This window comes from Carettochelys insculpta, chromosome 4, assembly GCF_033958435.1.
Source record: "Carettochelys insculpta isolate YL-2023 chromosome 4, ASM3395843v1, whole genome shotgun sequence".
Taxonomy (NCBI): Eukaryota; Metazoa; Chordata; order Testudines; family Carettochelyidae; genus Carettochelys; species Carettochelys insculpta.
In genome coordinates this window covers 50,846,376-50,869,958 of record NC_134140.1, presented here as the reverse complement: position 1 = coordinate 50,869,958, position 23,583 = coordinate 50,846,376, and the positions used below count along the sequence as shown (strand labels likewise).

General features: G+C 41.4%; 1 protein-coding gene across 6 annotated transcripts in view; it reads left to right on the top strand.

Moving 5' to 3' along the window:
- Window positions 1-23,583, top strand: part of CLOCK (clock circadian regulator) — an 89,343-nt gene that overhangs the window by 41,122 nt on the left and 24,638 nt on the right. For all 6 annotated transcript variants that reach the window (XM_074992801.1, XM_074992796.1, XM_074992798.1 and 3 more), the window contains 5 exons: window positions 5,840-5,899; window positions 7,773-7,921; window positions 10,797-10,888; window positions 14,351-14,440; window positions 19,626-19,746. In XM_074992801.1, the coding sequence (XP_074848902.1) occupies window positions 5,840-5,899; window positions 7,773-7,921; window positions 10,797-10,888; window positions 14,351-14,440; window positions 19,626-19,746 (512 nt within the window). The remainder of the gene's footprint in view (window positions 1-5,839; window positions 5,900-7,772; window positions 7,922-10,796; window positions 10,889-14,350; window positions 14,441-19,625; window positions 19,747-23,583) is intronic.

The window sequence follows — 23,583 nt, the reverse complement described above, 5'->3', positions numbered from 1 at the left end:
AAACTTCGAAATGGCCATGCAAATGGCCATTTCGAAGTTTACTAATGAAGTGCTGAAATGTGTATTCAGTGCCTCATTAGCATGCGGGCAGCCGCTTCGCTTCGAAATTGATGCGGCTTGCTGCCGTGTGGCTCGTTCAGACAGGGCTCCTTTTCAAAAGGACCCTGGCTACTTCGAAGTCCCCTTATTCCCATGAGCAGATAGGCAGGGTCCTTTCGAAAAGGAGCCCCGTCTGGATGAGCCACGCGGCGGCAAGCCACGTCAATTTTGAAGTGAAGCGGCCGCCCGCATGCTAATGAGACGCTGAATATGTATTTCAGCACTTCATTAGTAAACTTCGAAATGGCCATCTGCATGGCCATTTCGAAGTTTTTGGCTAGTGTAGACGTAGCCTTGGTGTAAGAGAGTTCTGTATTCTTCATGAGAGAACTTTTTCTGCTTTTATTCTTACTGGGGGTAATTCACCACTACATTTTTTCCACTTTCCCCTTCTCCTTTTCTTTTTAAATTTCCCAGTCATGTGGGCCCCCTTAACTGGGGCAGCCAAGTCCTCTGGGTTTCAAGTCTTGTTTGGGTTGCGAAAAGCCTGTATCTGTCAGTGAACCTTACTTGTGCTGCCTCAGGTGTTCGGATGAGGGCCACAAAAGAGGACAAGTGCTCTATTTGCAGTGATATAAAGACCACGGCAAAGAAATTGAGAGAGGAACACCTTCATTATATCCTTATGGAGGCTGCCCTCAGACCAGTTTCTTGAACCCTTGTGGTTGTTCAGTGGAAGATCTTTGACTCCTCCTTGCAGTGCTCTATTAGTTTTGCCTGGGAATAAGAGCTACAGGAGATTTCCATCATTGGGTCACTTGTCTCTGAGGCCAAAGACATTGGAGAAATTGTGGAGAAAGAAACACAAGAAGTCTGCATTAGACTCCTTGGAATTTTCTTGGTATTGACATGCATGTGACAAATCTTTGCCCATGAAAGTTTATGCTTCAAAAAGCCTGCTAGTCTATAAGGTGCCACAAGACTTTTTGTTTTTTGGAATCCATGATGCAGAATTCCTCCATTAGAAGGTCACTTCAGTATTGAAGATAGTGACATCTCTGATCGTGGTTTGGTGATATGTGCCAAAAATGCCAGAGGCCTGTGTGGTAGTGAGAGGTGTGTTATGCCTATCAGTGCCACTGTTGCCATTGGTTTGGGGCAGAGATTCTTTGTCAGCACCGGTGCAGGCTCTGAGATTGTCAGCTCTGGGCTATAATGTTAAGGTTACATCATCTAAGGGGCACAGGTACCATTAACTGGGAAGCCCTCTGTTTTCTGTAGTGTCACATTCCTGCCATAGGTCCAGCTCACAGTTGTTGAGGATGAGACCCAGTACAGTACCATTATGGCTCTTGGAATTCTCTGCTTCCTGTTCCGACTTCAGGATAGGTTTTTGAGTTTCTTACTATCAAAAATCCAAAGTGGCGTCCTGGTCCTTTTCTCTTGCTCATTAACTGTTCTGAGAAGAGTAGAACCAGGAACTGAGGTGGTTGGGCCAGTCACAGCTGGGGCCCATTACTATACCAGGCTCCTGGTTGACCTTACTGGTTACGCCCCACTGACTAGATCAACCTTGCAACTATCTCACAGAAACCCATCCCTTAGGAAAGACTCCTTTCTGACAGTATTAAGAGGCCTATGACAGTTAGTATCCATCAGCCTGCAGACTCTCCCTTACAGGATTTACCTCATCCTGCTTCAGACCCATAGCCTATAGGAGGGCATTTTCCCTTGCCTTCCCTTCATGCATGTTCATCCTCTGAGGAAGCCCTGATACTGGAATAATCTCTGATCCCAGATCATCATTAAGGTGCATGTTAAAGGAGCATGCCAGCTTGTTGAGGAGACTATCTACTATGTGAGTGGCCCTGTGCATCTGGCAATGACAGGAAAATAGTCCTGACTACAAAAGATGCCATTATGAAGGCTGTTGAAGACAACTATGGAAAAACCCTTCTTCCATTTCATGGTGGTGAAATTAATGAAATGTAAATACCAGGTTTCATCCCTGAGATTTGAGCAATTTAGTGGCAGGTCATCTCATTTCTCAATCAGCTCTGCAGGGTTCCTTCTGCCTGTCTGGAGACATCAGTGGGTTTCTGCGGACACAGAACAGATAAATGAGGCCCTTCCCTTTCAAGGCTGTCTTTGTTCTCATCCAGTACAGGTAAGTCTTTATGCACTCTTGAGAACTCTAGAGCAATTTTAATGTTTTTGGGCCTCGACACACCAGCTATGAAGAGGAGAAAATATCCTCAGTTCCACCCTAGATAAAAAGATCCCTTGCATTCATGCTGACCACTCCAAAAAAAAAAAAATCGAAGGTTTGAAATCGGGAAACCTCTGCCTTGTACTTACTCAGGTTCCTCATCCCAGCACCCACAGGCCGCAAAGCAGTCCAAGTGGTCACTGACAGCACCACAGCAGTGCTTTATGTGGACAAACACGGAGTGCCAAGTCAGACCGCTTCTGGCCGGAGGCAGATGAACTGTGGAATTTATACACATGAAGCTGAGTTGCTGGGCATCTCACTTGTCAAATGTCCTGGTGGATTTCCTGAGCAGATTCTTCAGTTGAGACCATGAGTCGTCTTGCAACACAGCCATTCTGACTTTGGAGCAGGGAGTTTTCTGATCTGTTTGCAACTTGGCAAACCAGGAAGTATCTCTATTTTTGTTCCACAGGAGGGCACAGCCCTCAATCAATCTCAGATGTTTTCCTGTTTCCATAGGATAAGGACCTGATGCATGTGTATACTCCAGATCTTCTGATTCTCAGCATTATTCTCAAGTTGAAACAAGACAGAATGATATTGCTCCAGCCTGCCCAAGGCAACCACGGTGTTGTGATTTATGCAAGCTGCTGTTGCCACTAACCACAACTATGGGAAGGTGTTGCACCCAGATCTTTGCATGTTGCACATCACAATATGGTTCATCGGTGGCCAAATACGGAATTCATCACTTAGTGTTCCCTGTAGCCTGAGCACTTGGGTGGCCACCCTGGAGAGATTCAGGTGCCACCCAGCTGATTAGCAGAGTGCCCCAGCCATCCACAACTGGCAGCATGTGTTCCTGTTGGTGGTGCGTATCTGCACATGCCTTCATGCACATAACAAAATTCTGTCTGTGGATATAACAAAGTTAGAGGGAACGCTGTTGGCGCTCCAGAATGTCCTTCTCCATAGCAGAAAGCCGTCTACAAGAACTGTTTGCCTGGGTCAGTGGAAGTGCTTCTCCATCTGGGCAGTCTCCTATGTGTTCCCAACTCAATCTAACATTCAACCAATTCTGTACTGTTTCTTACCTCTTCAGCAGTTGCGTTTCGCTCTCAGTTCCACGAGGGTACATCTCACCACTATCTCATTATGTCACTCTCAAATTAGTGGTAGAGCTGCTTTTATATATTCTATCACGCCCAGGTTCCTGAAAGGTCTAGATTGATTGTTCCCACTTATCTAGGAGCCAGTGCTAGTTTGGGATTTGAATTTTGTGTTACCTGCTCTTTTCTGGATCCTTCTTTTCAATCTTTATCTCCCTGCTCACTTCTACATATCAGATAAGGTAGTTTTCTTCTGACCACCAAAGTGACTGAGAGAGTACAGGAGTTAAATGCACTTGTCACTGACCTATCTTAATCCATTTTCTATGAATACAAGGCTCACCTTAGGCAGATGGCCTTCCCAAAGGTGTTATCTGCTTTCACTTCTACTCAGCTGGTTTGTTTCCAAAGACACACACTCGCAAAAATGAACAATGACTATTTGCTCTGAATGTGCACTGAGCACTGGCTTTTTATCTGGATAGGGCAAAGCGCTCGGGTTTCTTACCAGCTGTTCGCTCTGTGTAGCATATGTGAGCTTAACCAATTATAACACAGCAATTTTCAAAATGGATCACTAGCAGTATCACTCAGTTATGTTGCAAAATGTGTGAAGCCTCTGAACAGGTGACAGCATTTTCAACCAGAGCACATTCAGCCTCTGCAGATTTTGTGACGTATATCCATTTTGTGACTGTCTGAAAGTCAACAATGTGTTCTTCCATACATAGCTTCATCAGACAATACACGGTGGCCTGAGACAAGGGAAGATGCCAATGTAGGAAGAGTAGTCCTACAGTCACTCTTCCAAAGTGTCACTAGACCCTGCCTTTTGGGATTTGCTACTTGGGAATCATTTACGTCATAATGGATATATGCAAGAACTTGAAAAAAAGTTACCTTTTCATAACTTGTTCTTTGAAATGTGCTGCCTATGTCCATTCAGCATTATAGGATTATAGTCTACCATTTGGTTCCAGTGTGAAAGAACGGAAGGAGTTAAGGGTAGCCATACTCTCTAGACATTCTGCTCTGAACACGAGGAGCTGAGTAGATGTGGACAGTGGCCACCTCTATGGGCACTGCTAGGGAAAATTCTCCAGTATTAGTGCACAGAATATACACATACCTTACTTATACTGCAATAGATATTGCAACACACCTTGAAGAGCAATAGTTAGGAGATTGTGAATAACCATTTGTTTACTAGTGTTTACCATTCGTTATATCACAAATAACTTTTTACAGTGTGAGAGTCACAAATCAGAGCGAGAGAGAGAGATGAGTGCAAGGTAAGATTTCGAGGGAAAGTAATTTGATGTCTCAAAGGAAGGAAGAAAGTCACAGATTAATTTTCCTAACTCTCAGAAAAATTAAGGGGAGTCAAGAATTGGAAGACTCTACTAAGTGGACTTGGAAATTAGTAGAATAGAGGTAAGATGGAGAGAGTCAAAAATGGTGGCTTTGAAAACCTTAACCTGACTTCAAAATAAATACAGAAGAAGTGGTGTAAGGAATACAGTGCAGTATAGTCGTATCTAAGTGGAAGAGTATATTCTGACTTCTGATGTTTCGAGACTGAGTTAGGAACACCATAGAAAGAATCACAGTAGTTGAAATGAGGCATTGGGTAATTTTTAGAGTAATATTAAGAATATTTTTATAGCTATTTTGAAACTATATTGTAAAATAAAATAATGGAAAAGGGTTGTCAAATGGTTAAGTGATAAAAAGGAGGTTTACCAGTATGCTTACTGGTTAATTGTCCTTGCTGGTGAACTCCAGCAGTGGCCAGCTGTGCTGGGCCAGAGAGGCCCTGGCTGCGGAGGGGGTGACTTCATGACCACAAGGAGACCCCACAGACACAGCAGGAGTGCAGGACTGGTTAATCATTTAACATCCTTGTATTGGAATGAAATAAAGCACACTCCCCTTCCTTCTAATCTTAATAATGCATTACCCTACATGAAGGATGCTGTTTAAAAATAAAATATTATAATAACCCTGAAGTTAACAAAAAGACTTGAAAACAACCCACAAAGATCTTACAGCAGAAGTGGTGCTGTCCTCTCTTATGTTTGGAAGGACAGTAACAAAGTTACTGTTCAAAAAGATTGAAAACTAACACAGGATGTAGTAAGCTAAGTATGCAGAGAGATTTGTTTGTGATATATTAAACACTTGAAATATTCTGAAAATAACTTGAGGTAGATATCGGGAATGCCAGCTCTTTCAAAATACAGGGTTTTAGTGAACTATTGACTCTACAAGCAACAAATTAAAAAGCACTTGGATTCTTGGAAGCTGTTTGGGCTTATAAAATGTAGATCACAATAAAACAGTGCTCCTGTGTCTAGGATTAGTTGAACTATTGGATGAAGAGCTTTTATCGTTTGCCATTTTGCTTGTTCTTTCTCTTAGTGTTAGAAGTCTGTGAGAGACTGTTGTATCTAATATTGGTCTCTGTTTTCTCATGTAGAGATGATGGCAGTATTTTTGATGGGCTGGTGGAAGAAGATGACAAGGATAAAGCAAAAAGGTAGCCTTTTGAGTTGCCTAATGCTAAAATGTCCTATATTGAACTGCTTTGGTAAATTTATGTATATTAACAGAATAAAAATGTGATTGTTTGACCATACAATAAAACAGGACTTTCCTTAGTGTGTATTCATATATGCATTTATAATGTGGATGCTCTGCAGGTTTTGTCAACAAAACCCTCTAGTGTAGACCTAGCTTTTGACGTGTGGTTAAAGAACTCTTTGTGCCTCAAGTTCATTTGTGACTATCTGTGTATATGAAGACCCCCATTTCCAATAATTGGCAGATTGTGCCTTCCCTGTGACTATGGATGTCTTGCTTAGAGGATCTCTCTCAGACACAGCCTTCACTGTCATGATTCCAAGGGTATGTCTATACTGCATTTGGGAGGGAACCTCCCAGAACCCCACTCCTCACCCATGCTTGAGAGCCTGAGCAGTACTCTATAGATTAGAACCTCTTCCTGGATTACTAGCTTATGCCACTAATAAGTGTTGGGCTCTTGGGTTTCTTTCAGTGTGGTAAAAGAGTTTTGAGGCTCAAATTGACTTCATCTGGAACCTGAATTGTCGACACTCCTTCCTGCCTGTAGCTGGTTCAGAGAATGGCTGTGTCTTGGGTCCCACTGGATTTCTGCTCTGGCAGATGCTCCCTTGAAGGATGTGGGTACCCCCCGGCCCCAGTCTTCACCAATAGGCTTTAAGGCATACATGGGAAGCATCCCAGGATCCCAGGCATCACTGAAGTAGGCCCTTGATGGTTTGGAGAAGTTCTCAGTGACTAGAGTCAAGTACCTAGATTACACTGGTTCTCCCCTTCTTTCCCTGCTACTCACTTCAAGACAAGAAAGGAGGAGTGTAGGATGCTGAAAGTGACTTAGTTTCTGAAGTCTATTTAATATTCTTGTTCACTTGTCCCCTCTAATTTTCCCCGCCTCTGAGTGGAATGAATTTGGTTATGTGCACCAATATGGAGGTGGTATTTGACACATCACCTTCATATTGGTGTGCAAAAGAAAACTCATGTGGCCTGGGTGGGGCCAAGGGGTTTCTGAGTGTGGGAGTGGCTCAGGGCTAGGGTTAGAGAGCTGGGGTTCAGGAGCGTGAGGGTTTTGGCTGGAAGGGCAGGCTCTGGGAGGAGGCAGAATATGCAGCGAAGGGGTCTCTAGAGCTGGCCCACGGCATGAAAGCTCTGGGGCCAAGCCACTCTCGCCATGGTGAGGCAGTTCCAGAGACTGGGCTGCTTCAGTGGTGGGGGAATGCCAGAGAGACAACAGGAGAGACATAGAGCTGGGCCACCGAGGCCAGAGTTGCTTTGGAGCTGTGGGAGAAGTGCCTGGTTCAGGCTGTCTCTCCCCAGCCACAAGGCTGGAGGCTAGGCTAGGGGTAGAGCAGTCCTCCTGTCAGCCTTGCACGGGTGCCTTGAGTGCCTGTACAGTGCTAACTAGGTGACTGCACAGCCACGCGGCTTACAGGGAATTTAGGTGATCACGCACATAAGAGGACAGCGTAGTAGCCTCATTTTAAAATAAACTCTGAGGAATTTTTGTCCATGTCCCTAAGTCCTCCACATACTTACATCATATCCCCAAATGAATGGTTAAGTGTTTGGCTGCTAGTGTAACATTGAATTGATGGCTGCAGTTGCTACCATTGTCCAATTTTCTTCCATTTTAGTGTTAATCTGTAAGTAGCTGTTCATCGTTATATTCGCAAAATTTACATGATCAGTAATACACACCTCTGTAAGAGCTGGCTGCTCTAACTCATGTTCAAATGTGAAAATAGGATTAAAATCTGCCATCTGTGAAATACTATTATTATAGTTTACTTCTGTTTTTTATATCATGATTTCTGTTTTGTCTTTTTCAGGGTGTCTAGAAACAAGTCTGAAAAGAAACGTAGAGATCAGTTTAATGTTCTTATCAAAGAGCTTGGTTCCATGCTTCCGGGTAATGCCCGGAAGATGGATAAATCCACTGTACTGCAGAAAAGCATTGACTTTTTACGGAAGCACAAAGGTAATTTTGTGGTAAAACAGGACAGTTGAGAAACTGGAGTCTTTCAATTGGGTTTTGGACCAGGCATTTAATTCTCCCCAGTAACCCGCAAAACAGCCGCTCAGACCAAAGTTATGCTAGGGATATCTTTACAGATGAAGTATTTCCACATATATGGAACATGTGTAATCATACTCAATAAGTAACCAAGACAAGAGAGAGTAGTCTGATTAGATTAACATTGTATAAAGTGCACCAAAATTTTAGTTTATGTATTGTTAATTTTCCAAACTCTAAACGCTCCTGAAGCATCTCCACTCAATCTATGTATATGTCAATGTAGCACCAAAATAAATAAATAAGCACCAAATCCAAGAGCAATCCAAACCCAAAATTCAGGGCATTGAGTCTGAGTTTTGGGCCCAAATGTCCATGCCACAGTTTTTCAGTTCCACAGCATGAGCCAGAATCAGTCGACCCAGCCTCTGAGACGTGCTGCCCTGGTGTTTTAGATTGCTGTGGAGATGTGCCCGGTGCCTGTCTGGCAACGTCTACGCTATGGTGATCTTTTGAAAGAAGTTCTTCCAGAAGATCTCTTCCAAAAAATCATCTTTCGAAAGAGCGTAGCCACACACAAAAAAGAAGATTAAAAGATTGATCCGCTCTTCCGATAGTGTGTGTCTACACAGCCCCAGCTCTTTCAAAAGAACGGGCCAGGGATCAAAAAAATCCACTGTCATGAGGCCTGTTCCTTTGAAAAAAGGGCCCATGAAGTGCCTACACACCTTTTTTGAAAGAGGCTTTCAAAAGGAGGTGCTGTTCCTGATACCGGTGTAGAAGAGGGATTCCGGAAGAAGAGCTGTGTTCTTTTGATTTCGGATCAAAAGAGCGCATTTTGTGTGGACACGCTGCATGTTTTTTCGGAAAAGGGCTGTTTTTTCCCCAAAAACTTGCTAGTGTAGATGCAGCCTCTGTGTCCGTTTGGTTTATTCTCAAGATTATACTTTTTTAATCCCTTTCATATATAATAATTCAAAAGCTGCTACTTGGGCAGAATTCTGAAGGAAATGAGGGTTTTTATTTTTCATGTATCAGAGAGGTAGCCGAGTTAGTCTGTATCTTCAAAAACAACAAGAAGTCCTGTGGCACCTTATAGACCAACAGATATTTTGCAGCATAAGCTTTCGTGGGCAAAGACCACAAAGTCTATAAGGTGCCACAGGACTTATTGTTGTTTTTCACATAGTTTTAACTTCTTTGCTGGACTTTTGAGGTGCTAATGTATATTTCATGCTGCATAGTCAGTGGCCAGATTGGATCTAGAAATCTTTACTGTAGTATTTAGGGTAAGTCTCGTGGAACTTTGTATGCAGAAGTGTTCTTCAGGAGTTCTGGGAGAAGTGTGGGGGTTGTTTGTTGTTATTACCCTCACCATTTGCTACTAGATGTAAGAAGGCTATTTAGGGAGGCCTTTTGGAGCAAATATTTCTATCTGAGCACACTGAATATAAGCCCCTTTTCTACTCAGGGAGCATTAGTTCAGTATTCTGCCTGATTCCAGCAGTTTTTTCTTTCACCTGACCTGCTCACAGAAGATAAACCAAAATGTACTTCTGATTATACATGCTCATTATACTATATACTCTAAGTTACTTTCCAGACTCAGCAGCTGTGAGCTACTGCATGCTAGCCAAAAACAAGCAAACTGAAACAAAATAGTGACTGCTAGATAACACCAAGGGGATATGATGAAGAGAAATTGATTGGACAACTTCTAAGCAGAATATACCCTCTTTCCCAGGAGGAGATGAAGAAATGTAAATCTGCACATCATTTGGATTTTCAGTCTCACTCATTTGCATTCCCCTTCCAGGAAGAGAGTGCTGTGTAGACGCGGCTTACTATTCTTGGCTGTAGGGTTGCCTAAAACGCATTCATTTTTAAGAGCACTACATTTGCATCTCTTTTTTTAAAGTTCCTCTGAAGCTATCCACGTAAAACAAACTGTTCACTATTGTTCCTGAAATTTACACTGCTTGCAAATTACTATCATTTCGTTTTCCAGTGTTTATATTGAGTACACTTTAAGTGATTGGAAAATTGGGGCCACTTCATAATTGTGGCAACATGTGTCCATAGGAGTCTTTTGAATTAATGTGGCATCTGTTCTTGTGTTGCAAAGATTTGAACTCCAGTATAGGCATTCAGCTTATTGTATTTGTAAAGCCATTGTACTATGGAAACAAATTGACTTCATTATTATGTAATTGGAAGTTACTATATGCAGCTGAAACTCAGGGAATTTTAGTGTGCAGAATCAGAATTAGCAGAGTTGGCCAATATACAAGAGTTGTTATAGTCAGTCTTGAAGAGTGCCAAAAAATTGATCAGAACCTTTTGTTTATATTTCTCTTGGGGGAGGGGAGGGAAATGGTATCTGAAACAGTGCAGTGCCCCCAGCATGATGCAGCATTAGTCCAATAAGATCTTGAAGGGGCAGTGATAGTAATGATGTGATCAAATTCACCTCTGAAGCCGAGAGGTTTTTCTTGGAGTGCTCCTTACAAATTCTTATTCATCTTAACACTGTGTTATCTTGAGATCTGACAGTCATAGCACATGGTGATTTGACTGCAGCTGTGTAAATACAAGTTTCTGCTAGCATTGTTTTGCTACTGGCTAAGAGTAAATATTGTCATGCTTTGGGATAACTTTTTCTTCATCGGCCTTCCAGGAAGTGATGTGTGGACTGCAGAAAAAAATGGGAAAAAATGACTTTTTTCCTTCTTTAAATCACATCACATTAAAGAGCTTTTCCTTAATTCATATGAATTAGTGGTATACAATAATTGCTTCCCAGAGGAATGAATATTCCTATATATGTTTCTCATTACAGAAATCACTGCACAGTCAGATGCCAGTGAAATTCGACAGGACTGGAAACCTACATTCCTTAGTAACGAAGAGTTCACACAGTTAATGTTGGAGGTATGTTACTATTTCTTTCTTTGTGAAAAGAAAGAGTCTCCTTAACAAACCACCACTATGTGATGATAGAATCTTTTAACTTAACAGTATTCCTTTGCAAATCAATATATTTTAATTGCAAAAATATCCACCTAGAATCTTTAGTAGAATCTGTAAATAACCTTTGCAAATGTAATTTTAACTAACTGGACTGTAGGTACAAAAGTGTGCTATTAAGTTTATGAAAACTACTTCAAAGAGGAATAAAATATTTCAATGACTGAAAGGTAGAAATCATTTTTTAATAAGGCATAACTATTTATCTAGACAAAGACTAATTGTACCTTTGTGGCAAAATTAGCTTAGTTTTTTTTTATGCTTCAACTAAATGTTAGTTACCAAAACTGTTCAAAATGTTCTCCTCTTGATTGGAAACATGTCTATAACTTTTGAAAAGAGTATGCGTGATAAAAATATACTTTGTATCTGAAAATTACCCATAAAAAATCTGTTAAAAAGCAGATTATTAAGGTTGTAAAGTCAAGTGCTCAGCCGTTAAGAAAAGAATTAAGGTTACCTGTGTAACTTTAATTCAAGACATTGTGTATATGACATTATAATACCATCTTTAATTACATAATCACATACTATGTTTTGTCAATTAGCGAGCACTGCCTATTCTACACACTTTCACAAGCATATATTCAAGACTTTTTCCCCACCCTCTTCGGCTCTTCTACTGCATCTGCTGATAGGAATAAGGGGATTTCGAATTTCCTGGGGCCCTTTTGAAAAGGACCCCTATCTGGACGAGCCGCGCGGCAGCGAAAAGCAGCAATTTCAAAGAGCTGTGGCTGGCGGCAGCTAATGAGGTGCTGAATATGCATTTCAGCGCCTCATTAGTAATCTTTGAAATGGCCATTTGCGTGGCCGTTTCGAAGATTTGGGCTAATGTAGACATAACCCCTCAGGCACATATTTTTAGTGTGTAAGGATTGAAGTACTATCTGGTTGCTGCTGGAAGACTGAAGGTATCCTTTATGGTCTCCTATCAAAGCACTATCGCATGTGTGACAGGGTGCTGTCACAGAACACCCCTTGGGATTGTGCCACTGATGCCCCCCTCACAATCCCCCCGCCAACCTGCTCTCCAGAGTTTCACACCAACCTGTCTTGCTCAGCCAGATCCTCTTGTCTCCTTTAGACAAGGCACAGAGTTGGGGTTGACATCCTCTAGCAGAGCAATGCAGACACTGATTTACTTCATCTTGGCCACAGGACAAAGGAAAAGAAACTAACCCACAAAAGGGGATCAAAATCCCAAATCCATGTGTCTGTGTGCAGAAGTTTAGCATAGAGAAGGCTCATTAAGTAAGCCCCTTTTATTAATGAAAGGGGAATATGCACACTCGTGTGTCCCCCTAGGTAATGATGACTTAGACTGATCTTGAGCATAAACAAAAGTATTAAGCATAAACAGTAGGATTTAAGGGGCTTTCAGGGTAAATGAAGTTACTAAATTGAAATGAAAACAAAATGTATAGCTAGTTCTGACTTCCCTAAGCAATGTGCAGCACACAGATGCTTACTCTGAAGAGCTGTTCTCATGCCAGGTAAAATCTTCAGACCAGAACTGTTCTTTTCTCTCATTTGGGTCAACAGCCTTTCATAGTTCTTTGTTTCTTTTTAAGGTGTGTCAGGCAGATTCCAAAGCAGGCTGAAGACAAAGAATTAATAGCATCCCGTTGCTTAAATAGACTTTTCCATAAGGCAGGAAATTTTTGTTCTATAACATCTCTTCCCATGGAAAAACACTGGATCAAAACAGCTTTCAGTACGAGGTGATATGGTCACATATCTTTCTAGAACCAGTCACCTTTTATACTTCCAGGAGACAAAAGGCTGGTTTTAAGTTGTGAAGTTGATCGCACAGTCATTAGGGTTTGGGGCACAAGTAGCGGCTTTCATCAGCACATTTAAAACTATAAAGAGACTTATATTTCATTATTTAACTTCACATGAAAGAATGATACATGCACCAAAATAGAGTATACAGATCCAATAGATCGTAATACTAAAATTATTAGGCTCCATGAGGTATTTTGTCTAACACACCTGAGTTATGCGTGTTTATATCCATAAAGCAGAGGTAGAGCGGACTATCACAGCATGTGCTACTCGTTGGGAGACTCTGATTCATTTGCTGATATTTGGGGTATGTCTGAACAGACTGGCCTTTGGCCCAGCAAAGAGCAGCATTAGGTGCTTCTGAATCCCAAGAAGGCATTGGCCCCCCACCACTAGTGACTCTGCTCATCCTGTTCCCCTCTCTTCCTTCCTCTGCAGCATCCAGCAATCCTCTTTGTGTACAGAAAGTGGCACCCCTCTTGAGGCCAGCTGAGTGGGTGGACCTCACCTCTGAGCGTGGTGGGGCAGTTGAGGCAATGTGAGGAAACCAGGAAGAGGGCCCATCTCAGGGGATAACCACTCTTTCCCCTCTAGTCCTGAGCCCACTTGCTCCAACAGGTCCTGTCCTGTAGCCCTTGCCCACGCTGCCTACCCCTGCTCAGTAATACCAGTAGTGAGGCTTGGGTTGGGTTCTGGTAAAGGGGCAGTAAGTTCTGCAAACGCAAGTCATGGGCCCAGGACTGACATCTTAATCCACGGAAAGGGAGAAGGTTTCTAACATGTCAGCGGGTATTTCTAAACTTGCTTCCTCATACTGTCTGTTTCTGTTCCCCTTAAATGTTATCTTACCATGCAAAGATAAGGATTTCCACTGAAATCAATGGGACTGCTACTGTTCTTTTGGGTAGTCAGATACTGCCCAAAATAACAAGAGTGGTAGAATTCTGCTCTTAATTAGGAATGGTGGTGTTTACACAAATTTTAAAACACTATTTAATGTAGCCAGAGGTAAGTTTTATTAAAACCCATGGCTTCTCATTTCTTAATTTTAAACTCCTGTAGTGAATATATATATATTCAGAGTTTCTTTAGGAAGCATTAGAATTTTAAAGATTTTAATTATTGAAATCTGTCATTTCCTCCCCCTCCTTCTACCCTTCATCCTTTTCCTCTTCCCTCCCTCCAATTTACTGTATTATTATTTTGACCTTTCTTCAGTCTCCATTTTCCTTGTCATTCCATGTTATTTTTTTAAAGACTTGAATTCTAATAAACTCAGGACAGGAGAAGAGGGAACCAAACCTGACAAAAGCTAGATCTGTCTTCTAACAGAAGTTTTATAAATTATGGTAGGCTTTTTGAGAACAGAACATTGTGAAAAAAATTAGAATGGTAAAGCTGATATAGTACAAATGATAGTCAGTGGTCTCAGTGATGACACATGCTCTCATTGTTTTTAGAGTAAGTAAAATAAAGTTATTCTAGCCTTCAGTCTTATATAGATTTTTTTTGTCATGTGCATTGTGCAGTACTATGTTCCTTTTTCATTTAACTGTCCATTATGTTTAATTTCAGGCTCTTGATGGTTTTTTTTTAGCAATCATGACAGATGGAAGTATAATTTATGTGTCTGAAAGTGTAACTCCCTTACTTGAACATTTGCCAGTAAGTATGAACTGCTTCTAGTAAGATATCAGTTTGTCGATGTCTAGGTTTTGTTGTCTTCCGCCTCTCAAAACACTTGGAGCACAGACAATGTATGTTCTTTCCTGAAACCTCTGTTTTCCCTCTAAAACACCTCCCTCCGTGGTTACTTAATCTCCTCAGTTGGAAAAGTGGAGTACACGTTCTCCTCAGAGGCCACTGGTACTGTTATTCATTATTCATCATGTTTGGTACTCTTAAAACAACTCTCCACTTATTGTGTCATCCTGGTCACCTCCCAAACTCAGGACTCACCACGGACAAATATGAGGTTGCTGCTTGACTCGGTTGACACTTGTCTGTCTCAGGATCTGCATCTTATTCACCTTTATTTGTACTGTTAATCTCATTGATTTGGTTACTCTCTAGTCCATTCTAGAGTAGGCCTCACTTGGGAGAGTGACTCTTCTGCAAACCAAATGAATAGAATTTTAAAGCAAGAACAGTATTTACATAAAATTCTGAACTGATTATAAACCCAAAGGGGAAAAACAGTTGTCAGACTGAATCTGATAAATAAATATCTATAAAATGTATTCACACTGACTAGAAATTTCTTATCAATCATTCTGCAAGGCAAAAAAATTAACTTTGAATAAGTACTTGCCTTAAACCGAGAGGAAAGTAAATGACTCGGTATTTCAGATAAATAAAAATATTTCCTCAACTCCAAAAAGTTGATTCCAGAGCAACAACTTTCAAGTTAAAATTTTTATTTTTAAAACATATCTGTGGATGTTTTCTTTGGAAATTCTATTCCTGTATTTGTGTATATAAACAGTATAAATAGTACTTTATGTAAGTATATAGTACTTTATCTAAGAAGAGCTCTGTGAAGCTTGAAAGCTTGTACCTTCCAGCAAGGAAAGTGGTCCAATAAAAATAATACCTCACCTACTTTGCCTCACCTATGTTTTTGTTTTTCAAGATGAAGATTTTAAATCTTTGGTGCCACCAAAAGGCAAAACTCTGTACTGATATTTTAAATCAAGAGTACACAATTTGATTCAAGTACTACACAATTTGATTCAAGTACTTCACTATTTGAAATGATCAGATCCCAGGAAAAAAAACAGTAGGTTCTAATATGCTTTCACATATATGCGTCTGTGTTATGTTTACAGTAAAGGTTATTTCTTTTTCAAGGAGAGTCCTTGCTGATACTTCACTTCAGGTACACCTGTACCCTTGACTGGACATTTTTTGTACCAGTGCTTGCTGGACCCATTCATGAGTCCCACACATCCTCTTGTCCCATGCTGGCGCTATATGGTGCTGGGTGGTCCCTTCCAAGCTGCCTTTGGCCGGAGGTGGAGTCTGCTGTGTGATTGTTCACCCTAGCATTCTATGGTTAGTTACCATATAGTGTGTATATTTGTTGGAATAGCTGCTGCTTTTGTTTTTTTTTTCCTTTGACTAAGTAAATAATTTTAAAAGCATTTTAAAGTTAGATAGCAGGTAAAAGCTTTTCCCTTCTAGAGGTCATTTTTTTGTTACATTATTCAGAAATGCCAGGCTCTCCCGGATTAAAATGGTGCTTCTGCTGCTGTGAGGTGATCACCAGTCAGTGAATGGCATTCCCAGTGCCTCCATTGTTTGGGGGAGACACATATCCCCAGTAAACTCAAGGTCAGATTTAAACTTATGATGGGGAAGGAAGATCAGATCTGAGGCCAGAGGACCAACCTGTGAGGAGACCTTCTAGTACTGCTAGTGCCCTTACCACATCAAGGTCTTGATCGTTGGAAACCGCTAGAGATAGCACTAAGCACTAAGAGCTATAGCATTAAGTACAATCCTCCATAGAGATAGCCTTGCATGTGCCTCTAGGCAAGAAGATGTAAAGATTAAATTGCAAAGAAAATCTGTCAGTGCTCCATACAAAGACTGTAGAAACTTCAGGTCCCAAATGGCATTACATGGAAACTCCAAGAGATGCTAGTATTGCACAAGCAAAGAGAAATCTCTTCTTTAAAGTGGTGATGCTGTAGCCATGTTGGCTCCAGGTGAGCGCAGTAATATCTTTTATTGGACCTTTAGTTGGTGAGAGAGACAGGCTTTCAAGCTTAAACGGAGTTTTATTCTGTGCTGGGAAACTAACTCAAAGTGTGTCTGCTAAATGCACAATTTAAACCATTGTTTAGCATAAGTTGTTGATGCAGAGGCTGAATAGGCACACATTGGATTTATTATCCACTAACAACCCTGCCCTTTCCTGCCTGTGGTAGGAGGTGTGTTAGTAGGCAACTTTACCTTGTCTGGTCCCTCAAAACTGCTTGACAACTACTTATGCTAAACAATCTAGCAGTGACATTTTGTGCTAGTTCTCAGATTTGAAGAAGAGCTCTGTTTAAGATTGGGAGCTTGCTCTCTCACCAACAGAAGTTGATCCAATAAAAAAATATTACTGTACCTACCTTGTGTCTCAGTTATCTGTGAGTTGTGCCACGTTCAGGTGCCAGTACCCTGAGGAGCACCTGGTACTGGTAGCATGAAAATCAATGATATCAAGGCCTGTTTGGCTACCTACAGTGCTGATGGAATTAGATTCAGCTTATACCTATGCCAGACAGTCAGCACCAGTTGAATTGGTACTGAAGTCATCCTGCAAAAGTTCTTGCTTGACACCATCTTTGTTGTTGTCAATACCATAACTTAGGTACTCTAAAGATCTGCTAATATCTTCAGAACCGGAGTAGCCTCTGTTAATGAGTGGGCATGGAGTGGGGAGGTTGTTAATGTCAAAACTTTGTCATGGATCTCTCTAAGTAGAGTGCTATACTCTCCTCCAGCTACATTTCAAGTTGAATAGCTCTCTCTTCCATTGCAATGTACAGGAAATGGCTCTACGGACTCTCAAGTATTGGTGCAGGTTCTCTTGTCTAGTCTAGGACGCAGAATTCTCTTCCTACACTGATGCAATGAAGTAGGATGGACCTCAGTTAAAACCCAGATGGCAGGACCACAGATGGATGCTTCCAGCTGTGCCTTCTCACTGGCCTTGCTGGTACCCTTGGATGTTCTTTCAACAGCAATGTACAGTAAAGTCATACTATTAGAGGGAGCAGAAAAGGGCCCATAATCAATCTGCTCTATTATGTATGCCAGAGAAAGACCCTTTGAGGAGCAGGAAGCAATGGTGAGTATGAAGATGACTCCAATTACTAATATGTCCTCTTCATGACCTGATGAAGCTGTGATGTTTCCATTGCCCTCTATTGTATATGACTTCAGTTTCAAAAACTGATGAAGCAAATTGTAGACATCCTCTCCAATTTCTTTAAGTGGCTCAGGAGTCCAACAATAAACTCCTGGATATGCTGCACACTTTGACATCTACGAGGATCGCCAGTCCATTCAGAGTCCACCAAGACTATTTGGCAGTGTGGGAGCTGTGGTTTTCCAACCTGCGAAAGTGTTCATAAAAATATTACATCCCTGCCAGGGCATCAGAGTTTCAATTTTCTCATCCCAACTCCAGATTGCTTAGTAGTGGAAGCTGTTAATGAAAAAGGCAGACATCCCAGCTCAAAGTCCACCCTATGTAGTCCATAAGAGACTAGATCCTTTTGGTCGTAAACTGCACTTTTCAGCCACAGTTCCAAGTAGCAAACCATCAGGTGCTCCTGGCTAAATTCACCTAGTTACATTACAAATTTAATTTGTTTACTGAATACTTGCCAGAGGAACATCCTACCAGTTTAAGGCTATTGCAAAGGAAGACCAGTTCCTGACAAAGATATTAGATTGAGCCTTCTTGGATGCTGCAGATTTTTCATCATGGAATGGCCATGAGAAAAGCATCTTGGCTGCAGCTGTTGGTTTTCCCAAGAAAGGTCCAAAGTACCATTGATAACATACCTTCCTTTTGATGATGGCAAGCTCTTTGCAGTTTCTTTGTGGATACATCTCTCTATACTTTAAACGACTTAAGAGCCCTGCTGCTATCCTTAAGGATTTAGACTTTGAGCTGTGAGCTGTGTTCTTTATTAGATTTATCTGTGAAGACAGCCTTGTTGGTAGCTATCACTTCTGCCCAAACAGTTTGGGAATTGTGACCTTTAATGGCAGATCCCACATTTATGGTATTCATTAGAGACAAAGTGTCATTATGGGCCTATCCGAGATTTTTGCCTATGGTATCCTCATAAGTTCATATCAGTCAAACCATTAATCTCCCATTTTCCCCCAAAACAACAACATTGCACTGGTCAAAAAGCTATATTCCATACCCTGGATGTCAGATGGGCATGACTTTATCCTGAGAGGAAACCATTTAGAAGATCTCCTAGACTGTATGTATTCACTGTGGACAGAAGTGAGGGTTTGGTCATTTCTTTGAGGTTATCAGAATGACTCTGAATGTGTTCAAAATCTGTTATGACCCAACTCGCATTCAACCTCTTAGAGTGTAGCAATTGTTGGCCTTCTGTTTATGGTCTTTAATCAGCATGCTTTGGTTTCTATAATTAGATCAGACACTGCTATAGGCAAAGCAGTTCTCTTCTGTTTTGGGCTCTGCTCAAAATTTCCTGCCTCTTTTCGTGAAGCTATTGCTTGGAAGTCCTCTTGTGTGGAGCACCCATTAGGAACACTATCCAAAGGAGACATTACTCACCTTTTTTGAGTAACTGGAGTTCTTCAAGATGTGTCTTCTTTGGGTGCTCCACTGCCTGCCTTCCTTCCAGTGCTTCAGTGGGACTTTGACAGTGAGGGAGTTGAGAGTGATTCATCTGCACAGTCCCATGTACCTTTGGTGTGGGATATGAGGAACTGTGTGGCACATGCATGGTCTGAATGGGCAATGCTACCAAAAAACTTTCATCAAAGGCTGAGGGTGCAGGCAGAGCTGACGTGGAGCACCCACAGGAGGACACATGTCACAGTGTTCCAGTTAATGCATAAGATGAATAATCTCTCCAACAGTGTCAAAAACAGTGCAATCAAAAGGTGACCACTTATAAAATGGTATATTTTGTGCCTCAGAAGATGGTTTTGCTGACTCTCTGGTTTTCTGTTTTCTTTTTCTCATCCTTTTCTCATCCCTGACCTCTTAAATTGCTTGCATAAAGATGATGGGCTTTGAAAAGATGCCACCATGTCTTTCTTTAATAAAATATTTCTAAAATATTTTTTTCTTTTTCAGTCTGATCTTGTGGATCAGAGTGTATTTAATTTTATCCCAGAGGGGGAACATTCAGAGGTTTATAAAATACTGTCTACTCATCTGCTGGAAAGTGATTCATTGACCCAAGAATATTTAAAATGTAAGTTGTATTGTTAAAAATTCTGATAGATGTTGAAGTCTTATTATAGTCTTTTATATGAAAACTCCTTTTCAGAAGAAGTAAATGTATATGGGATTTCAGGGTGAAACTCGTATGTCTCAAAGGAAAAAAGATAACTCGTGTTCAGTTAATTCTCTGAAGTAAATCAACATTTTATTTTAAAATTCCAGTGACCAGAATAACACTGCATGTCATAAATGTTTCTAAAACAGGAAAAGTATTTGTTTATAATTTATTGTCACATAATCATAGCTGCTGGCAAGGATAAAGTCCTATTATATCATTTACCATTGGAATTGTACTTGCAGGCATTTCCCATTAGGCAGCTGTCCACGGAAACTTCCCTTAGTAAGAATTCCACTCTTCTGTAGATTCTTTGTAAATATTGAGAGTGAGTGCTGCTGAGCCTTCCCAAACCCATCTCCAATAGTTTTCTCTCCACTATGTTGGTTAATTCCATATGGGAAAAGTTATACCCATTTTTTATTCACTGCAACATTTATAGTAAATTCTTTATGAAATATTATGACTCGCAGTGGTGTTGTAACCATGTTGGTCCCCAGGTATGAGAGAGAAAGTTAGGTGAAGTAGTATCTTTCATTTAACTAACTTCTGTCAAGGGAATGTTCAAGATTTTGAACTGTAGCAACCTCTTCTTCTGGCCTAGCAAGGGAAATTAGAGTGTCTGAGTTGAATACAAGTTGGGACAGATTGCTAAGTATAATGGAAAGGGGATAAGGCATGTTGCAGGAAGCCACTTGAAAGGAAATCTGCAATTGTAGATTATATTGTTATGCAAAGGGGGGGTTGAAAAAGGTGATTGTGGTAACAGGCAGAAGGGTGTGATACACATTGTTGCAATGAGCTCTCTAAAATTAGTGTCCCTGTTGCACCCAGTTTTTGATGTCTAGCAGATATATGAATTTCAGTTCCCAGGCTCAGTTTTGCAGGTGCTATGCAGTGTAGTTGGGAGGATTTACTGCCATGGTGTCCTCACAGGTCTCTGGCTCCATTGATGGTGATAATCAGAAGGCTGCTTGCATGTGTGTTCAATGATGTGGGCCCAATGACCACAGCCAACCCTGAGAGGATCCCCAAGGACCACAGACCAGATAAGGATTGAAGGTGCCAGGCCAGGTTTATTGTTAGGCAAAGTACAGTTACAGTTCTCACAAGACGCTGCTGAACCACTGTGCATATCTTCTTGCCACAATGGAATGACTCAATCAGTGGGAAATTTCTATTGCTCCTTAGTTCATACAAAGGCAGTCCCCCCAAGACACCACTTTATACACAGGTACAGACAAATCACACCTCACTGCTGATGTATCAGGTTGCTACCCTCTTATCTAGTCGGGTTACCACCCATCACCCTGTACCTCAGTTTGATTAGATCATATCTAGCCATCATACTCTCATTTTAGATGCTTTCCTGAACCTGGGTCTATATCTCTGAGGAGTTGGTACCAAGGTCTTTTTTAATGAGCTGATGGTACCTTGTGATATCAACTTATGATCTGTACCAATTATTGTTCTACACCTGGGCCAATTACCAGTTAGTGGTTTGTACTCTCAGCCCTGTTTGTGCCAAGTTCTGTTGTCAGGGGCCTACCTCTTTTTCACAGTTTAGCTACGCTTTATGTTAGCCATGTTTGTCCATTGTTAGCTAGGCCTCAGATCAGGCCTGTGCTGCATGGGCTTAGGCCGTCATTTTATTACCTGCAGCGTTCGGCTGAAGATGGGTGTTAGGGTAACCAACTGTTCCATATTTGGGACACCAAAATGGCGTCCCTACTTATTTTTTTAAAAGGGACGAATTGTCCTGTATTTAGGCCTTCGGGGGCTGGGTGTGGGGAGTACCTGTGGCTGCCGCTTCCCTGGGGCTGGAGGGGTGGAGAGCACTGGGTCCCTGGGGCTTCGTGGAGCCAGGAGGAGCTGCCCCTCCTCTCCCCTCCCACTCACCCCCACATAGCTCCCTGTCCTGTATTTGGGACAGGGAGATATGGTCTTCCTAATGAGAATTGAAGATCAGATGGGAAGTAACTGCTTGGGAAAATTGTCTGCCCATAGGTGGTAATGGTACTTTTATAAGTACTGTTTTTCCGTGTGAATTCATAGGAGACCGTAGTGATACCTGGTTTCACCCACAAAGTTTTTATTGAGGCATTTGACGCACTAGATGAGGCACAGTATGTTGCAGTAACCATGTTTAGGACCCATGAATTTTGAAGGTTGTGTTGTGGGAGGTGTTGATCATTGTCAGAGTGATATATCTACATGTTTTATATCCTTTGTTCTTTCGATGTGGTGCTGGTTTGCAGTAGTATGAGCTGGTTTGTTGGGAGCCTGCTTCAAATTATGAGATTGGAAGGAATTATTTGAAGGTCAGGTTCAGGATATTGTTCCCATCAACTATAAATATATATTATAAATATATATATATATTTTATGGCACCCGTTATGGAGTCCCATGAGGGTGTGGGTAGGTGAGAGCTAAATGGGGGGTGGGGTGGGTCTGGTTGGTGTGTGTGTGTGTGTTTGGGGTTTTTTGCTCGGTTGAAGAAGGTTCTCTGGGAGGGATTTGGATGTCCCTTTCTCCATACTGTGATCTACTTCTCTGATGGTATATCCTTGTTTAACGAAGGTAGGTTTAAGTGTATTAAGCTGTGCATTCCATACTTCCTCTTCAGAGCAAGTTCTGTAGTATCTGAGTACCTGGCAGTAGATAACAATTTTTGGTGAGTCTGGGGTTGTGTCTAGATCTTTGGAGACATATGTAGTAATCTGTGGTTTCTTGTGGACAGCTATTTATAGGAGTCCATGTTGAATCTGATCCTGGTGTCCAGGAAGTTGATGTTGTATGGAAGTGTTCTAGAGATAGTTTGATCAATGGGTGGTTCTGGTTGAAAATGTAGAAATTTATGGGGGATTTAGGATCTTCTGTCCAGGGAATGAAAATACCATTGATGTATCTGTATCTCAGGAATATTGTTGGGTTTGTAGTGAATTTTTCCAGATATCCTTCTTCAAATGGCCCCATGAGAAGGGTGATATATTGGAGACCAATGTTAGCACCATCACTTTTCCCAAGGTGCTTGTTGTTAAATGTGAATCTGGCCTTATTGACATAGTCATATTTAAGGATTACAGCGCCTCCCTCTTCATCTGCTGGTTTGATGGCTGTCTAGCGGTTGCCCTTTTAGGGACAGTGTATCTGTCATTTTGGTGGTAGGATGACTGTGGTAATTGTACTGATTGTTGAGGATTTCATTGTATATTTTTCCATCACCCAATCAATATGATGATCCAGTGTTAGTTTCATTGAGGGAGGTTTAGGGGTGGTCCAGTCAAAAAAAATGTTTTTTGTTACGACGGTTAGTTGTTGTAGCTGTGAGTGGTGGTGCCTTTGTTGTTGAAATAATTCCTTGAGAAGACACTGGAGGAAGAAATCTTTCCTGAATCCCATCTTCTAGCCTTCAAAAACAACACTGCAACCTCATCAGAAGCAAGCCTCCTTCCCCTCCCGCCACAGACCAGGACACGTTAATGCAAAGCAGTGCCAGACCCTGTCAGAACAACTGATGCAAAACCTACAGATGTATCGCCACTTCTTTTACTATCAGTAGTTCCCATGACATGGTTTTTAAGATTCATGGGTGCTACACATGCCTGTCACAACTTGTGGTGTGTTCATCCAGCGCATCAAAGCCCCAATAACAACTGTTTGGGTGAAACAATCATTATGCTCTCAATAGTAACACTGATTTGTGGCTCATTAGAATAATTTGTGATACACTTACACCACACCCCTTATGT